At 35.1% G+C, this 21,132-nt stretch overlaps 1 protein-coding gene and 1 pseudogene across 1 annotated transcript; both read right to left on the bottom strand.

Annotated features, from left to right (window-relative positions):
• Positions 1-1,090: 1,090 nt before the first annotated feature.
• LOC111515864 (MAP/microtubule affinity-regulating kinase 3-like) lies at positions 1,091-7,801 on the bottom strand. Its single transcript, XM_074185880.1, has 2 exons — positions 6,873-7,801; positions 1,091-1,231 (listed from the first exon to the last, which is right to left on the bottom strand). Exons 1-2 carry the CDS (start codon positions 7,757-7,759, stop codon positions 1,153-1,155), a joined length of 966 nt encoding a protein of 321 aa, XP_074041981.1. The 5' UTR covers positions 7,760-7,801; the 3' UTR covers positions 1,091-1,152.
• Positions 7,802-19,229: 11,428 nt separating this feature from the next.
• LOC141487105 (MAP/microtubule affinity-regulating kinase 3 pseudogene) lies at positions 19,230-19,736 on the bottom strand (annotated as a pseudogene).
• Positions 19,737-21,132: the final 1,396 nt, after the last annotated feature.

The following is a 21,132-nucleotide window of genomic DNA, read 5'->3' as shown; positions in this document are numbered from 1 at the left end:
CCCAAGTTATGATCAACCCAATTATGAATATGAATGCATTGATTATACTGCTAATCAAGAATCATATTATGAATCTGAAACGCAATATGACACGCAACAATATTATCAATAGGAATATGATGACGCTTCTAATTATTTCCAAACCAACCTTGAACCAATTAATGACTATCCTACTGAAAACAATGAACAATACCGGGATTTTCAGATAGACCACCTATCAATAAAACCGCCTATCACCAAAATGTCCAGCGAGACTTCAGACAAAGACATCTCACAAGAAGTAATAACCCAGATATTCCTAATATAAATGCCAGAATAAAAACAGTTAGTCCGAATAATTTATACTATATTCATGATATAACAAAAACTTTCAAGTTACTAATTGATACGAGAGCAGGTATTTCAATTTTGAAACCTAAAACAGCCGCAACACTCATAGAACGAATTTCAGAAAAATTAACAATCTCAGGTATCACTGAAGAAAAGATCCCTGTAACAGAATCAACCCTCGTTCATTTCCAACCAAATGATCCACATAAAGTGTATATTTGTGATTTAGACATCGAATTTGATGGAATTTTAGGATGTGACTTCCTAGAACATTATCAAGGAACTGTTGATATCAAAAATCGTAAATTAATATTGAGCTATAAAACCGTTCCATTAATGAAAGCAATTGACCCAATTGCAGAACAACAACAAAATGAAATCCAAATAAATACCCCTGTAACTCAAATTCTAAAAGTAATGAATATAATTGAAATTGAATCACGAACAGAAAAAATTTTCAAATTAAATTACAACTTAAAAAATTGCGAAGCAATATTGCTTGTTTCTGAAAAAGAAAAAGTACGCCTACCAAACGCATTAATGAAAATAAATGAAAAAGGTGAATTTCTTACAACAATAACAAACCCAAATGCAATTTCGAAAACAATTGATTTTTCTGATTTAAAATTAGAACCAATTGAAAATTCAAAAAATCATATTGAATTAATGCATTTCAATGAATATTAAAATGAACCTATTATCGATCGAAGACATGAAATAAAAAATAACCTTAGACTTGAACATCTAAATGACGAAGAGAAAGAACTAATAACAAATTTATGTTTAGAATTCTCCGATATTTTCTATTCAGAAGGTAATAAATTAACTTTTACTAATGAGATCAAACACACAATTGATACTAAAGATGCTAAACCAATATTCACAAAATCCTATCGATATCCTCATGTCCATAAAGAAGAAGTAAAGTCCCAAATTTCAAAAATGCTTGAACAAGATATCATAAGACCCTCAATTTCACCATGGTCATCCCCTGTATGGGTAGTGCCAAAAAAGCTTGACGCCTCCGGAAAACAAAAATGGAGAGTAGTCATTGACTATAGAAAACTAAATTAAGTAACTATTGACAAGTATCCTTTGCCGAATATAAGTGACTTATTAGATCAATTAGGACAATGTACATATTTCACAACTTTAGACCTTGCTTCAGGTTTCCACCAAATTGAAGTAGATGAACAAGATATTCCAAAAACAGCTTTTTCAGTAGAAAACGGACATTATGAATTTACTAGAACCCCATATGGATTAAAAAATTCTCCAAATACCTTTCAGCGTGTAATGGATAACATTCTGCTAGGAATCCAAAACGAAAGATGTCTAGTTTACATGGATGAAATCATAATATATTCCGCAACCTTACCAGACCATATTTCTCGATTAACCGAAGTGTTTAAACGATTAAGAAAAGCTAATCTTAAAATTCAACCCTGTAAATGCGAATTTTTAAGAAAAGAAGTGGCATACTTAGGTCATAAAATAACAGAACACGAAGTAAATCCAAATCCAGATAAAATCGACGCATTAACTAAATATCCAGAACCGATCAATCAAAAAGAAATAAAATCATTTCTAGGACTTGCCGGATATTATCGTAGATTTATCCCAAACTTTGCTAAAATCACGAAACCAATGACAAAACTTTTACGAAAAGACATCCCTTTCCTATTCGACGAAGAATGTAAAAAGGCATTCGACCAATTAAAACATATTCTATCCCAATCACCGATACTAATTTATCCCAATTTTACTGAACCATTTATTTTAACAACTGATGCAAGTGCATTCGCCCTCGGTGCAATTTTATCACAAGGACGCATAGGTCATGATTTACCCATTGCTTATGCATCGCGAACATTATGTCCTGCAGAAACTAAATATTCCACTATCGAACGTGAATTACTCGCGATAGTGTGGGCCGTGAAACATTTTAGACCATATTTATACGGAAGAAAATTTAAACTATTCTGTGACCATAAACCCTTAACATGGATCTTTAGTATAAAAACCCTGGTAGTAGACTCGCCAGATGGAGACTGAAACTCGAAGAATATGACTAAGAAATAATTTACAAACCTGGAAAACATAATAAAAACGCAGACGCTTTGTTCCGTGAAACATTTTAAAAACGCTTCTGAATTTCATAGAAAATCATTTACAAGTAACAGCGATAACGAATCTTAAACTTCAGTAAAAACTGAAATTTCTCCTGAAACTCTCACCGAAGAATTCAAAAACTTTTATGCACTATGTCAAACCAAATCGGTAATCGACTATTCGAAAATAAAATTTTCTAATTCCCAATTACTAGACCGGAACCATAAAAATATATTAATTGTTTTTCAACAGAACAAACTTCAAGAAATACATGAAAAAATTATAGAAGACCTATTCGAAGAAAATTATGACTTCGGATATAGGAAAATAAACATCTTATCAAGTAATACTGTGAAAAATCGCAAGTACCATATCATTGCAACACCTTTCGATCCAAATGATGCATTATCTCACATGTTCATATCCCTGTATATTGACCAACACCTATTCAAACCCAATGAAATCTATTATGTTGAAAATAATCCTGATTTACCGTTACAAGAAATTTTATCTTACAATTTAGCTGACGTTGAAAACATAAAATTTATATTTTGTGAAAATCTAATAACAACACCCGACAAAGACCAAATACCTATTATTTTAGATCAATATCATAATGGAAAAGCGAATCTTCATAAAGGAATAAATGAAACTCTGAGAAGAATAAAACAAAAATATGAATGGCAAGGAATAACCAAAGATGTAGAAACGTATATTAAAAAATGTGAAATTTGTCAAAAATCTAAAATTTGTAGAAAAAATCTAAAAAACCCTTTTGTGATAACTGAAACACCAAAAACACCTTCCGAAAGAATAAATATTGATATTTTACAAATTCCAACCAATACATACGTCCTCACAATTCGAGATGAACTTACTAAATTTACACAAGCCTATCCTCTCGAAAATAAATCAGCCAAATCAGTAATCCATACGCTTATGATATATTTCCAACACTATGGAACCCCTCTTAGAATCCATTGTGATTCAGGGAAAGAATTCAACAATATCATGATGAAAGATTTATGTCAACTTTATAACATGAAATTAACATTCTCAAGTATTGACCACCCTCAATCGAACGGATCTTTAGAAAGATTCCACGCAACTTTGACGGAAATGATCAGAGCCTATCTCGCAGAAACCCCTGATGGACATCCCCTAGCTATATTGCCATATGCAATCATATGCTATAATAACTCGACCAATAAAACACATGGTTTCACACCATACGAACTCGTCTTCGGACATACGTCAGGACGACCCCCTGAGCAAACATATAACCAAGAACAATTAATTAGTAAATATATATGTGATTTAAATAATCGAATATCATATTTTTATAAACTAGCAAGAGAAAGAATTCACAGAAGTAAAGAAAAAGCAAAACAACGTTTTGATGAACAAATAAGTCAAACTCACTATGAATTCAAAATAGGAGAGAAAGTATATGTCAAAGAAAGCCAAATAGGTACAAAGTTACAAAACAAATTTAATGGACCTTTTGAAATCCTTGAATTATATAAAAACTCAGCCCTTCTCAAAAACCTTGAAACGAATCAAGAAAGTAAAATAAATTTTGATAAAATGAAACCCTATCACGATTAATTTCTTACAGATGCAATCACAACTACTACTACTCATCATTCTACCCCTGTGTGCATCACAATATATACTACAAGCAATAAATAACACTATTGGAGTGTATTATCATGATGAAGGACATTCAAAAATATCAAATGACCATTGGACGCTACTGGTATACAAAGATTTAAACCCCGTAAGAAAAGCTCTAGATCATAATCAAAATATTTTAAATGAAATGATCTTAGTATTTGAAACCAACAATCAAATGATGATTTCTTTTTATACTGATATTAAAGCGCATACTAACGTACTCAACCAAATTTCGAATTCGCTTGAATCTAAATATTTCCAAATAAAATGGATACAGAAGATTTTTCGCCTGAAAAACAGAGACGAAAACGTGGATTAATAAACGGTGTAGGAAGTATTTGGAAAGCTATATCTGGAAACCTTGATTCCTCAGACGGAGAATATTTTACAAATTCAATAAACCAATTATACAAAGATGAACATCAAATCGAGAATTTATTAAAAAATCAAATTTCAGTTACAACCTCAGTAATAAGAAACTTTAATGAGACTATTCAAAAATTACAAGTTGATGAAGCTACTTTTAATGAAGATATTAAAAAGATAAAAAAATCTATATACGAGTTGTCTGATGAATTACAACTAATTACAGCAAAGCACAAAACAATTGAAATATGTGAATCACTCTTAGAAAGTTATATTTTCATAGAAGATTATCTAAATGAAATCTTAGAATCAATCACTTTTGCTAAATTACGTATTATACATCCATCGAATATAAAACCAAAAGATTTAGTAGATTCTCTTCAAGAAATCTCAATGCTATTACAAAATAATTTTTTACCTCTACAACCAAAAATAAGTTCAGTAGCTAAATACCTTGAAATAATACAACTTGTAGCTTTTCAAACAGAATCAAAAATTGTATATGTTTTGAAAATACCCCTTGTTGAACCTGAAATATACAGAGTGTACCGACTTTACCCAATTCCTATATTGGATAATAGAACCGGATTACATCATATCATACCTACTAATATAAAGTACATAGGAAAAGATGATGAATCATTATCATACGTGATCATACCCAATTTTGAAAATTGTAAACCCTTATTTTATAGAGGAAAAATTTGTGAAAGACTTTTGCCTTATCCTATTGATAACACTGCTATTTGTGAAGCTCAAATAGTCAGACATTTGTTACAACTACCAAAAGTTTGTAAAATGAGCCTTCTTTTTGCAAAAGATTATAATGCCTATGAAATAGAATTTAATACATGGTTAATTCTAGTTTCAGACCCATTACCAATTACTGTAACGTGTAACAAAGAATCAAAAACGAATATTATAGAAACAAATTCAATTTTGAAAATGAATGAAAATTGTAATGCATTCATTGGCAGCACAAGAGTACATGCCAAAAAGCTATTCTATTCAAGTAAAAATATTACATATAAAATGAATGAAATAAAAATTCCATATCAATGTTGTTCAGGACTACCTGAAAAACAAAATTTCCCAAAACTGAAACCTCTGAAGTTAAATAAAATAAATGCTGATGATTTAAATACAGCTCAATTCAAATTCAATGAATATTCTCAATTAGATAAATTGATTAATGAACCTTTCGTCTCAAAACATATTTCATGGATTACCTATGTAACAATTGCTCTTGTAATGTTTTTGATTATATTATATTGTTTTTGTAAATGTAAAAATAATAGAATTGTGAGAATTGGTATTATGACATCAAGAAATGATGGACCACCACCTCCAGCACCAAGTACGCGAAGTAAATTCAGAGCTATAACCAGATTCTTCCCTAGAAAAAGACCTAGCTATCATATTGAAGAACCCGACGAAGAAGAAATCGAACTCAACTCAAATTCTAACAAGAATTATGCCTGAAAAGTAGCTGCAAGGTATAGCATCAACTTTTTCATAAAAAGGGGAGCTGTTATATGAAATTATACAATGGCTCATTATCCAGAACTACGTCGTATTAATGGTGCAGTTATAGAAGAACCTTGAAATCAGCAAAGACTCAGCATTTCCTGTTTACCAGTCTAGAAATAGAACACAAAGGACTTCCAGTGGGAATTACCTATAAAAGCAGGCAAGACCCGAAGTCAGCGTTCATAAGTTATTATTACTTGTATAATTCACTTCAGCTCATGAAGTTCAATAATTATATTTGTGAACAAAAATAAATTGTGTTTTCAAAAAGCTTATATTTGAAAACCAAATATAACATGTATACATACATATGTATATCAAACGTGAAAAGTTGTAGAGCAATATTGAACAAACCTACATTCCTAATAAGAATAATGAAATCAGAATACATCTATTAGCAATTGAAGATCTTCGTGAAAGATTGGAAGTTATTTAGAAAGTGATATAAAAAAATTTGATAAGATAAAGGAATTCCTGCTTAATTTGTCATGAAGTTTGGTACAGTTGCCTGAAATACGAATCTTTTCAAACTAAAACTACTTAAAAATTTCTGTCTGTTTTCCAGGAGATTAGGTACAATTACTACGTTCCACTGAAAGCGGAAACTCATTATTCTCCTCTATTGAAAACTGAAACAAAAAAAGAGATTAGGTACAATTACTACGTTCCACTTATTAGAAATAGAAAATGCGAGAAATATTGGTAATGATATAATAAAAGATGATAAATATCAGATACAATGATGATCTGCATCAATTTGAAATTGATGCGAATTTGTGGACTATCTGCATCAGTAATGATGATAATGATGTTCATATTTCTACATAGGATGTGAATTTTCACATTCCTGAGTCAACCACTTATCTTTCCGGATTATCTGTAAGTTAGGCCTTTTGAGAGGATCTCTAACCAAAAGCGTCTTCAGGATATTTGCACAGTCCGTGCTTACATGAGAAGGGATCAGACATTTGCCAAAAAGCACTTGCACCCTTATTTCTGGTAGTGTTGAACCGTTGAAGGGTAAAGTACCTGTCACGAGAAAGTATAATATGATGCCTAATGACCAAACATCAACTTCAGGCCCATCGTATTCAATATTCATAAACATCTCAGGTGCTGCAAAATGTAGGCTACCACAAAATGTATGTACTTTGATTCCCGGGGTGAATTCTCTTGCGAAACCAAAGTCGGCAATTTTCACGTTCATTTCGCTATCAAACAATATGTTTCCATCTTTCAAATCCCTGTGGATAATCTTTTTCTTGTGGCAGTACTCCACCGCAGAGACAATCTGTCTAAACTTCGCCCTGGCTTCCCTTTCATCCATCCTACCGTGGCGGACAATGTAATCAAACATATCTCCCCCCGAGGCGTATTCCATAACAATGTGATAGGTTGTTTTTGTTTCGATGACTCGAAATAATTTCAAAATGTTCGGGTGGTCTAACATTCTCATTGTTTTTGATTCTCTATATAATTTCCACATTGAATCAGGCTTAAGATGAGTCTTGTCCATGATCTTGATCGCAACCTTCCTACCGGTGAGTTCGTCGATGGCCAGTTTGACTTGTGCAAAGGATCCTTCGCCAATGGTCTCGAATAATTTGTATCTGCCAATTGTTGTATCCTTCTTCTGCATAGAGTTTTCTTTTGTAGATGCTGAGTCTCTCTCAGTCGATTCGTCTGCAATGTCATTTCTGGGAAGTGGAGAAACGTTCCTAAATAGACTTCTAGTGCACTCCATTTCGCAATTCACTTTGTATTTCTGATGTTTTTCTGTACAGGAATCTTCTCTTCACAACAGACAATAATTTCATGCACACAACTCGTTGATCATATGATATAGTATAATGATAGAATCATTTCTAGTAAGTTCGTCAAAGCGATGTGTTATATACGACCAAGTAGGTACCTGAAAGCTTAGGTACCTGAAAGTAAGTAGGTAGAAAATATTTACCTGTTCCGGTACTTGTACAGGTACCTGAAATTTTTTGGTGGATTTTCAAGTATCTCTATTGAACTGGCTCAAATTGAATTTACCAACGACATAGATGAGTTTCTAGATACCCGTGAAATTTTCTGAATTTCGGGAAATGGTAAGTTTTTAATGAGTATAATAGAAAGTGCTAGTGTGAAGCTCAAAAATGTATCGTTGTCGAGCTACAGCAGCTCAAAGTTCCATGCGTGAAACAGTACTTACATCAGTGATAATTCAGGAAGTGAAATGAGAACTATTTCTGGAAAAAAATCATAAAATTCAATTTTTACATTATATCATTTCTGTCGTAATCTGTTCTTTGATGCATATCACTTTTACAAAATAATTCCGATGTTTGACATCTGCCAGGCGTCTCGTGACGTCTCACAATTTTTTTATAACAGAGTATAAATCTACTCCTTGAAGGGGAAATACCAACATTATCAATTCAGTGAATTATTATCAGTATTATAGTTGTGTTCTACACTTGTAGACGAATGAAAACCACGAAAACTTCACCTGGAAGTATGCAAAATAATTATGAATAATACTATAATCATAGCTAGATGTTGGTATTAGGTATTTCTCTTATACATGTAGTACATCTATGGCTGCGATATAACAAAAATAATTGGGATCAAAATATTATAACTTATATTTCAACTAATCTTAAAATTTGACCCCTGACATCTACAAACATTGCACTGGATAATCATCATAAATCTTTACAATACCTTCAAGTGGATAGAATATGAGGATTTTGTGGGTTTCATGATATGAAGTAGCCTCTCTTTCCGATAGGAATGCTACTTTTCGAGGGGAAACACATCCTTTAGGAATAATTGATAGTTCTGAACTGATAGTTCTGAAATACCACAATTTAATTTTTAATGGAATGAAAATACAGCCAACCTCTTTTTTGTACATTGTTTCACTCGTCAGGATATTTATTCGAAGTTTTATATGTAGGTGTTGGCCAATGTTTCAATGAGGTTATACCCATATGAAAGTTTTCAAATTATGAAAGACAGAGAGTCGAGAAACTGGCAGAAAGTTGCAGAATTTATCAAAGCTCTGTCAGATACAAAATTATTCAGTTTTTTTTGTTTTCTACAGTTATTTGTAGAAACAGTTCAAAGAAAGTCAATATCTTCCATTTTGATTATTGATTTTCAGCAATTTACTCCATGCGAACATATCTTTTCCATATTCTTTTCGTTGGTGAAAAGATATAAAAGGTGCGTTGTGAAATAAAAATGGGAGGGTTACGATGGCCTCAAAACAACAGCGATACTCATTCGTCTGTACATTAATTTCCAGTAACTAATCGGAATGATAGAATTTGTATTTCAGAAATGAATTTGGCATACCAACTAATCTTCAGGTACATACATACTTTTTGAAGATGGTTTTCATCAGGTTAATATTATTTATTTTATGAATGTATGTTGTGTACAGATCAGGTAGGTAATTACAAATTTTTACACTCTGGTATTTGTGAGAGTGAAGCCCAATTGACTTTTTTGTGCGTATAGCTGTACATTACCTTTTGTTTTAGTGCAAGTATTATAATCATGACCGATTTTCTGAAGAGATGTTTAATTTTTGAAGATATACAATATTATATTATACATATATAACTGTCGTACATCAAGTAGCTTTGAATCTCTAAAAATATAATTAGAGGGTTAGTCATTATTTCTATTGTACATAATTTAATTATTTTTTTTGTAATACCTCAACTTTTCTCAGGTGGATGTCTAATATGCCACCCCAACTGATGAGTATGGCATATTGAAGCAGCCTAGATTGTACCAATGCGCAGTATATTATTTTGAGGTGATTGATATCGAGAACGGATCTCAAGTACTTGAGAATATACAATAAAACATCTCAATGATTCAGTTATTCCTTCAATATGTTCATTCCATCTGAGATGTGAATCAATTGTGACTCCCAGGTATTTATCATGGTCTGTTCTTAGGACTTCAATTTTTTTTTTTTCGTGGTTATTCATTATTGATTCTTTATAGTTGGGTAGTTGATTTTCCTAATTTGCAAAGAGTAGACATTTTGTTTTTTCAAAATTGATTGTGATACATTAATTTGGGTTTCAACTTCCATTTTAGATTTTTCCCAATCATCATCAGTATATATTATGGCCGTATCATTTACAGAACTGTAAATGGAACCATCTACCTTCATGGTATGTAGGCTGTTGATATATAATGAAAATAATATAGGTCCAATCACAGTACCCTGTGGGTATACCATAAGTAATTTCTCTTTCAGAACTGAGAATATTGTTCACTTTCACTATTTGCCTTCTGCTATTCAAATAACTTCTGAAAAGTAGTTGTGTTTTGCTTCGTATTCCTGATTCATTTAATACCTCCAACAACTGATCGTGGTCAACAGTGTCGAAAGCTTTTACTTAGTCTAAAAATACACACAATGCCCGCCGTCTCTGATATATGTGTCCGTTAATTTCCCCTGTTAGTGCAGCAATTGCATCATTAGTTGAGAGACCTTTTCTAAAACCATATTGTTTGCAAGAAATAAGCCTATATTTATCAATGTATGAAGCTATCCTCGAATTCAGTGCTTTTTTGAATACCTTATTGAAACTTGTAACAAGAGATATTGGCCTGTAGTTACTGACTACCTCCGGTTTTCCTTTTTTAAATATGGGTATGACTATCGATTTTTTGAACGTGTTTGGACATTGACTGGTTTGAAATATATTATTCATTAAAAGTGTTAGTTAGGGTGTGACTTCAGTTGCTATTTCCTTGAGTTCTTCTGCTCTGATACCATCATGTCCCGGCGATTTTCTATTTTTCAGAGAGTATATTATTTCTCCGATCTCGTTATCAGTAACTGATGTAAGGAAGAGTGAATTTGTATTATGAGTTTGTTCTGGAATATTCGTACTGGGTTTACTTATTTTATCTGCAAGCTATCTTCCTACATTCACGGAAAACTTATTGAATAAATCTGCATCCGATAAAACATGATTTCTTACCATAACCGTGTCTCCCCTACCAAAGGTCACAGGTCTTATTTGCAAATTATACCTGTCCGCACTTTTCTTATAAGCCGAATTCAATCTATTTTTCACCTCATTACGAACGCCTTCAAGTTCTTCAACATGCTTAGCTAAAGCACTCCTTTCATCGACCTCAAATTCCGGTGAACCTTCCAATGGCGTTGAATCATGTGGAGATTTTCCTGAGAGATTCAACTCCCTCCCAAAATTGAGATAAGCCGGTGTATAGCCTGTAACTTCATGGACTGCGGTCCGAAGGGCGAAACCTAGCTTAGGCAAGTGTAGGTTCTAATTCCGATGATTGTCTCCTACGTAGGATCTGATCATGGTTTTGAGTACCCGATTTATCCTCTCGGTAGGATTACTCTGCGTATGATAAAGAGGGTTGAGAATCATAGTACAGTTGTATCCCTTAACCATACTTCTGAATGATTTACCTACATACTGTCTACCATTATCACACAGCAGATATTCTGGAACCCCGTAAACCATAAAAACTTCAATTTCAATATGGCGTTGAATAACAGCAATAGTAGCTGTTTTGAGAGGAAATAATAAGGAATATTTCGTGAAGACATCTGCTACAACCAACAAAAACCTATTTCTGTGAGAAATTGAAGGGGACTGTCCCATGATGTCAGTGCACACAACTTGCCAAGGTCGGGTCACCTTCCTTGTACCCATAATACCAGATGGAGCCCTCTGCTCTGGTATTTCGCAACTTTTTTCTTCATACTCGTCCAATAATAAGTTTGGGCAACTCTCTGTGAAGTTTTGGAAATACCAAAGTGCCCTGCCGTAATGTCATCGTGACACTCAATGAGTACCTCTCCTCTCTTTGTCCTTGGGACCACTAGTTTCCATTCAAAAGTCTCCTCTAAGTGAGATCCTCTACTCAACACATACTTGAAGAGCTTACCTGCCTCGATTTTCCATAATGGATACCGAACAGGTATGATCTCAACATTTTCCAGCTGCCGCCAATACCTACTGTTAACATCGACCAGATCTAACAGAGTAACTACTCGCGATAACGCATCTGGGACTTGATGATATTTACCCTTCCTATGCACCACTTCAAAATCGTAGGCTTGGAGTTGCAATACCCAACGTCCAAGCCTCCCAGATGGAACTTTCAAGTAAGCTAGCCACTTGAGACTGGCGTGGTCACTAACAACCTGAAAATGGACCCCCTCCAAAAAACAGCGAATTTTTTTTTATTGCTCAGATAACAGCCAAGCATTCCAGCTCTATTGCACAGTACTTGGTTTCGCAAGAGTTTAAATATTCATAGAAAGCAGAAACTAGTGATGAAAAATCAAAGCTCAACCAACAAAATGTAGCGATGCGGTCCCTCAATGTGTACAGGGTGTCTAAAAATACATCATTTCAGAAAAAACCATAGTATCAATGTATAGATAGGTCATTTCAAAATACATCATTTGAAAAAAACAATTCGGTTTAACAGAAGTCTAGCGTTCCTACATGTCAAAAAAATAATAAGTCATATCGTTGTTAACCAAGTTAGCATTATCAGGAGAAGGTGTCGCGGAGTTGCGTTTTGTTTATTTAATGATCAAAAATGGGAAAAGCGGAGTATTCGACGGTTTTACATGCCTTTTAACTGTTTTACGTGCGTTTATTCGTTATGGGAAACGAATGCAGATTTCTTCGACAGAGAAAAATCAAAGATGGCCTAACATGTCAGAAGGGCACTAGGCCACATCTTCTTCATTCATAGTTGAATCTCAACGTGCAGCTCATCAAATGAAAGGGAAATGAATGCAAAATTCATCGACAAAGGAAAAATAAAAATAACGTGATAAGTCAGAAGGGCAGAATCTCAACGTGCAGCACACCAAATGAAGGGGAAATGAATGAAAAATTTATCGACAGAGAAAAAACAAGGCACTGAACCACATCTCCGTTAATTATAGTTGAGTCTCAACGTGCAGCACATTGAATGAAAGAAAAATGAATGCAAAACTTATCGACAGAGAAAAAACAAAGATGGCCCAACATATCTGCAGGGCACTAGGCCGCACCTTCGATATTAATAGTTGAATCTCAACTGCAGCAAATCGATTGAAAAGAAAACGAATGCAAACTTGATCGACAGGGAAAAAACCAAAATGGCTTTATATAACACAGGGGCACTAAGCCACATCTTCGAAAATCATAGTTGAATCTCAACGTGCAGCACATCAAATGAAAGGGAGATGAATGCAAAATTTATCGACAGAGAAAAAACAAAGATGGCCTAATATGTCAGAAGGGCACTAGGCCACATCTTCGTCAATCATAGATGAATCTCAACGGGCAGCACATCTGAAGAAAGGAAAACGAATGCAGAATTCATCGACAAAAAACAAAGATGTCGTTATATGTCAGAGGGGCACTAAGCCACATCTTCGATAATCATATTTGAATCTGAACGTGCAGCACTTCGAATGAAAGGGAAACGAATGCAAAATTCAACGACAAAAAAAACAAAGATGGCGTTATATGTCAGAGGGGCATTGAGCCACATCTTCGATAATCATAGTTGAATCTCAACGTGCAGCACATCGAATGAAAGGGAAGCGAATGCAAAATTCATCGACAGAGAAAAAACAAAGATGGCCTCACATGTAAGAGGGGCACTAAGCCACATATTCGTTACTCATAGTTCATCGCAACGTGCAGCACATCAAACGAAAGGGAAATGAATGCAAAATTCATCAACATAGAAAAAGCAAAGATGGCCTAACATGTCGGAAGGGTACCAGGCCACATCTTCGTTATCAATAGTCGCATCTCAACGTGCAGCACATCGAATGAAAGGTGAACGAATGCAAAATTCATCGACAGAGAAAAAACAAAGATGGCCTAATATGTCAGAAAGGCACTAGGCCACATATTGTAGTTTCGAATATAACTGGAGTATTTCCTCATCATCAAACCCGTATTGTAACACCTCCACACGTGTTTCGATCGCAAAATGATAAGAATATTGGTTCAGTGTTGGGAGAAAACACCAGTACTATTCATATATTTCGTGTTGTTCAGTTATGAAATTGATGAAACTGCCAAAATAATTTTCTCCACTTGTTACTTAATTTATTTTGCAGACTGTCATAGTACAATGAAAAAAATTGAATAACTATGTATCCCTTTATAATAACAATAATATTCGTTTGTGAATATTCAATAACCCTTGTCTAATCGCGTATTTAGAAATCATCGTATTCCATTGATAGTATCCGTACTTCCCGTTTATCAATGGACACGAAACGTTCAGTGGTCCAAACATCAAAATATCATTCTTCCAAAAACAATTTGTTGCATCATCCATTTTATTATCTGCATTATTATACCAAGATACGAGGGAAGACCCTCCGTCAGTTTACGGTGGGTTTATCATCCAGAAAACCTTTGTTTAACTTCACAAACATTCGTTGCATGTCGTAATTCATTCCGGGCCCAATATTTTTCTAGGCGGCAAGAAAATAGGTGACGAATCGTTTAGTGGCTCCAACAGTCCCATTTCTATCAATTTTGCTGCCCATGGTGGTGTGTCTCTGAAAGGTGCAGGACCATCCTTAATTGTTTGCACTTTATCAGATTTCGGTGCTTCGTTCTTCAAATTCCAACATTTCACCGGAAGGTCACCTTCGCGATCCACGTTTATATATTTCCGTTTTGAATTCGGAAATTCAAAACACCCTTTATCCTTCTCCTCGACTGTAGTCCTTCCATTCGAATGAATAGTTTCCTGCACTGTCTTCCAGGTACGAAGATACGTGTGTCATGTTTCTGAATGGGCCTAGGACCTCCAGTCATGTCTTCCAACAGTCCAATTTTCAATAATCTTGCTGCCCATGGTGGTGTGTCGCTGAAAAGTGCGGGGCGGTTCTTATTTGTTTGCACTTTTCCAGAATTTATCTCGGCTTTTTCTAATTTCAAACGTTTTTGCGGTAAGTCACCCTCATGATCCAGCTCAACATATTTTCGTTTCAAAGCGGAAAATTCAGGAAACCGTGCGCCTTCCTTCGTGACTTTGTCATTAGTACACGTTTTTTTATTCATCCTTCCCTTTTCTTTGTCGAATCGAACCTTCATAGGTCTATCCGCCGGGATCTTACTCTTCTCCATCGTCGGTTTACAAAGTTCATTTTTCCTCTTGGAACCATCAGTACACCTCTTTTGTTCCGTGCTATTCGCCTTCTCGTCAGACTGGATCTTCGTACCCGAAGATATGTCGGTGTTCTGTCCATTCGAGTAAACAGTTTTTTGCACTCTCTTTCCGGTAATCGGTTTAGTTCTATTACATTTTCCACAAGGTACGAAGTTGCGTGGGTCATATTCCTGAATCGGCGGTAGAATTTCAGTCATGTCCGAACGTTCCATTTTAGCATTCGTGTTACTCATATCTATCGAAATAATTTTCTGAGTTTCCAAAAATTCATCCCTTCTTGAAGGCGATTTCAACGGAGATAACATTTTCACACGGAACACCTGTGATGCCAGGATTGAATTCACTTCATCCCTATCAACGCCAAACGTCTTCATGGGCCTATCCGCCGGAATCTTACTATTCTCCATCGGCTTCCACGGTTCATTATCCCTCTTGGAGCCATCAGTACACCTTTTTTTCTTCGTGCATCTAACCACCCCATCAGATTGAATCCTCATACCAGAATATATGTCGGTGTTCTCTCCATTCGAATGAGCAGAGCAACCGGTAATCGGTTCAGTTCTGTTATATTTTCAGCTATGTCCGAATGTTCCGTTCTTACGGATGCTGGTAACTTTTTCTGAGAATCCACCAATTTATTTCTTCCTGGAGACGATTTCAACGACGATAACATTTTCAAACGGAACTTCTCTGATGCCATAATTGAATTCTCTTCGTCCGAATCATCGCCAAAAAGTTCTTTCATCTTCTTTTTGATATCGACCGTTGTTTTACTTGGTGGGCTCCCTTTCTTCAATTCTGAAACGATTTCGCGTTTATCCCCAACGTTCGCAACAGGCCTCTTTGACAAAAAGTATTTACCGTCCATTGTTCAGCGATTCAATCGACACCAAATCTGCTACCACACAAACACTGTCAATTTCAATACACACACAATTCTCTTGAACACCGCCACTATCAATGAATAATTGTTAAAATTTTGGCGTTTATATAGGATTATTCTCACTATCGCAACAGAGTTCTCAACCAATCAGAAAGCCGGAGTTAATGACTTTCTAAATTGACTGACCACCCAAGCAGAATGGAAGAAGGTAATGACGATAATTGAGAGGTTACATCTGATATGGAAAATATGCAAATTGGGTATGAAACTCATAAAATTCCAGGTCGATTTGAAACCCAATACACCAATATATTCTCTCAGCACGGTTTATTATTCGATTTTGACAATTTTTTCTATAGAAATGATATCTTCGAGAAATATGAAAACGAATTAAATATTCATAGAAAGCAGAAACTAGTGATGAAAAATCAAAGCTCAACCAACAAAATGTAGTGATGCGGTCCCTCAATGTGTACAGGGTGTCTAAAAATACATCATTTCAGAAAAAAACATAGTATCAATGTATATATAGGTCATTTCAAAATACATCATTTGAAAAAAAACAAGTCGGTTTAACAGAAGTCTAGCGTTCCTACATGTCAAAAAAATAATAAGTCGTATCGTTGTTAACCAAGTTAGCATTATCAGGAGAAGGTGTCGCGGAGTTGCGTATTGTTTATTTAATGATCAAAAATGGGAAAAGCGAAGTATTCGACGGTTTTACATGCGTTTCAACCGTTTTACGTGCGTTTAGAACGTCTCACATGCGTTTCGACCGTTTTGCATGCCTTTTAACTGTTTTACGTGCGTTTATTCGTTATGGGAAACGAATGCAGATTTCATCGACAGAGAAAAATCAAAGATGGCCTAACATGTCAGAAGGGCACTAGGCCACATCTTCTTTATTCATAGTTGAATCTCAACGTGCAGCTCATCAAATGAAAGGGAAATGAATGCAAAATTCATCGACAAAGGAAAAATAAAGATGTCGTGATAAGTCAGAAGGGCAGAATCTCAACGTGCAGCACACCCAATGAAGGGGAAATGAATGAAAAATGTATTTTCTCAAAACTTTTTCTAACTAACTGATTCGAAAGCTCCTTCTGATCTGGAGATAATAATTCCTTCGTTAAAATACCGTGCAACCTAGACTGCTCAAACTCCCAACATCCTGAAGAGAAGGTTGGAACGACTCTTATACTTTTCCAAAAATCAATACCTAGAATAATACCCATATCCACCTCTGGTACGACTAGACAGTTGATGACCTTCACTTTACCCTGCAAGTCAATAGGTAGACTCACCATGCCGATAGCCTCACATGAAGCTCTACTTGCCACCATGATGGAAACGGATGTTTCGTTAGACAAAGTCATTATGCCCATTTGTTGCAGTTTTTGCCAACCCTGTCGGCCTTCAAAAATATATACTTCAACATATGGTCTTCGATCTCCAGATACTTCACTCAAAAGGTAGTCTACTCTAGGTTTTTTAAAGCGGTTTCAACCGTGTCCAGCTAAACCGGCTATGGAAGATAACCAGGATTGGCCTGTAGAGCGACGTCCGGTAGCTTCGTCGCCATGACCGTTTCCCGAACACCTTGGGCACTGAGCTCTCATGACGCCATCTCGTCCGCAGCCAACACAAAATCTCTTCTTTTTACTTTTTGAACAGGTCGAATAAACAACATGGAATCCGGAAAAAATTCGTAATATTTCATCTCCACATTATGACATATCAAATCCTGTCATAATTTGTTTTTTGTGCATATAACTTATACAAAAGGAATCCAATGTTACACATCTGCCATGCGTCCGATGACAGCTCTATTGGTAGTAATGTCACTGCATTGTTCGAACGAATATTCACGAAGTCAATTCGAAGAGCTGAATAAAAGACTGATGTACCGTGCTGATAAAATTACTACTTAATATCATATAAAACCTCCCACATAAAAATAAGGAGTAGACCTCGTATGAATACCACACCGCCCTTGCCATACAAAGAAACTGTCGACGTTCGGTTACTATTTAATTTTTATTCCATTCGAATTGACTTCGCATATATTATACTCGAATAATTATTCAGGTAATTGGAACACCCGAATGCTGACTGTTCGATTATGATATCAGTAATTTTTTCAGCTGGTGCTGAGATATCGCGTACTCGTAGGAGACCCAGTACCTTTCCAAAAAAAAATTGGAACATTATGGTCGTTCGAGTTAGAAACTAATTAGTCTAACACAGTCCCAATAACTCTTTCCCTGTTTCACTCGCGCATCTTTCAGATTGTTTGTAGCAAGATTATTTCACTTCTATCATGTGCCTTGTCAGCCAATGTTTTATACGTTCTCAAAATACTATACAAATGATTTCATCATCTACATTTTGTATATTTTTTTTGCATCAATTTTCTCGTTGGTTGATTCAACTCAATTTCCTCGAATCGTCTTGGTTCTTTGTTCCTTGTTTTGTTTTCTCCCAAGCTCTATGTTTTCTCATTCCTGCTGGGTTAAGGAACGAGCCAAAGTCGTTAATTCTTTTTTCGTAATAGTTCCACTTTTCATTTTAGCGCTTTAGTAGATACTTTTATGTGCGAATAGCCGCGCTCGACGTTGATTTTACCGAAATGTGTGAAACTCAAAAACATTGCATAGAAAATTGAAACACCTTTCACATGAATTATCACAAGAAATTTCAGGCAAGAGAAATACCATATATCGAATATTACAAGGTTCATCACAAAATATATTTTGAGCATTGACAGAACAAATATCTCTTTATTCTTCTCTATCGAATACTAAAACAAAAAAAGGGATCAGGTACAATTACTACGTTTCACTTATAAGAAATAGAAAATGCGAGAAATATTGGTAACGATATAATAAAAGATGAAAAATATCAGATACAATAATGATCTGCATCAATTTGAAATTGATGCGAATTTTGTGGACTGCATCCGTTGTTCCATTTATTCCATTTTGGGGTCTGTTCGCTTTTGTAGCTCTACTTCGTTTGTCAAGATGTCTTACATTCTGTCACAAACAATATTCGACTGCCGACCAACTGGAGTACTATTATCATTACTATTAAATGGCACTTGATAGTGTACCTGTTGTTCATATTTCTACATAGGATTCGAATTTTCAGATTCCTGATTCAACCACTTATCTTTCCGGATTATCTGTAAGTTAGGCCTTTTGAGAGGATCTCTAACCAATAGCGTCTTCAGGATATTTGCACAGTCCGTGCTCACATAAGAAGGGATCACACATTTGCCAAAAAGCACTTGCAGCCTTATTTCTGGTAGTGTTGAACCGTTAAAGGGTAAAGTACCTGTCACGAGAAAGAATAATATGATGCCTAATGACCAAACATCAACTTCAGGCCCATCGTATTCTATATTCATGAACATCTCGGGAGCTGCAAAATGTAGGCTACCACAAAATGTATTTACTTTGATTCCCGGGGTGAATTCTCTTGCGAAACCGAAGTCGGCAATTTTTACGTTCATTTCGCTATCAAACAATATGTTTCCATCTTTCAAATCCCTGTGGATAATCTTCTTCATGTGGCAGTACTCCACCGCAGAGACAATCTGTCTAAACTTCGCCCTGGCTTCCCTTTCATCCATCCTACCGTGGCGGACAATGTAATCAAACATATCACCCCCGAGGCGTATTCCATAACAATGTGATAGGTTGTTTTCGTTTCGATGACTCGAAATAATTTCAATATGTTCGGGTGGTCTAACATTCTCATTGTTTTTGATTCTCTATATAATTTCCACATTGTATTTTTCTTATACTCTTTTACATGTAGTACACCTATGGCTGCGATATAACAAAAATAATTCGGATCATAATATTATAACTTATATTTCAACTATTCTTAAAATATGACCCCTTGCATCTACAAACATTGCACTGGATAATTATCATAAATTTTTACAATACCTACAAGTGTACTTGTGATATACTGTTTGGAACCTTTGATGTGGTAATGAATATTACTGAAGTTTTTTCCCAACACCAAATCGTTATTTTTACACCTCGACACGTGATTCGATCACCAAGTGATCATCTTCAAGAGGAAGATAAAACAGTTTTATCTTCCTCTTGAAGATGAGGAAGACTAGAGGGGTTTCCCCTCGAAAAGTAGCATTCCTACTTGAAAATACAGCGAACCTCTTTTTTGTACATTGTTTCACTCGTCAGGATATTTGTTTGAATTTTTATATATAGGTGTTGGCCAATGTTTCAATGCGGTTATACCCATCTGAAAGTATTCAAATTGTGAGAGATAGAGAGTCGAGAAACTGGCAGAAAGTTGCAGAATTTATCAAAGCTCTGTCAGATACAAAATTATTCAGTTTTTTTTGTTTTCTACAGTTATTTGTAGAAACAGTTCAAAGAATGTCAATATCTTCCATTTTGATTATTGATTTTCAGCAATTTACTCCATGCGAACATATCTTTTCCATATTCTTTTCGTTGGTGAAAAGATATAAAAGGTGCGTTGTGAAATAAAAATGGGAGGGTGACGATGGCCTCAAAACAACAGCGATACTCATTCGTCTGTACATTAATTTCCAGTAACTAATCGGAATGATAGAATTTGTATTTCAGAAAGACAGATTCGTTCTCAAGTCCATGATTGGGATAGTTTAGTAAGTAAATTGAAGAAAGATTTTTTAGTATCTGATTATGATGATGAGATTTGTGAACAGATAAAGAAAAGGAAACAAGGTAGAAATGAGCCGATTGTTCTTTTTATTGCTTGTATGGAAACATTATTAGTAGTGGTTCACAGCTGATTCTCGGCCTCCCCACACCACTATGACGTATTAATTGCTTTTTTATTGGTTGTTGTTTAGTGAAGTCAAGGCGATGTGACCTTGAAGTGTCTGGTGTATGGATCGTTCAGAATTTTTTTTTTCGGTTCTGGGCCTCCCCCCACCACTATGACGTATCAATTGCTTTTTTGTTGTTGTTCAATAACATCAAGGCGATGTGACCTTGAAGTGTCTG

This window comes from Leptinotarsa decemlineata, unplaced genomic scaffold (genome assembly GCF_025532065.1).
Source record: "Leptinotarsa decemlineata unplaced genomic scaffold, Ldec_3_MD MMD2_tig00078363_RagTag_RagTag, whole genome shotgun sequence".
Lineage (NCBI taxonomy): Eukaryota > Metazoa > Arthropoda > Insecta > Coleoptera > Chrysomelidae > Leptinotarsa > Leptinotarsa decemlineata.
The sequence above is the reverse complement of the archived record's forward strand: the minus strand, read 5'-3'. Positions and strand labels throughout refer to the sequence as shown.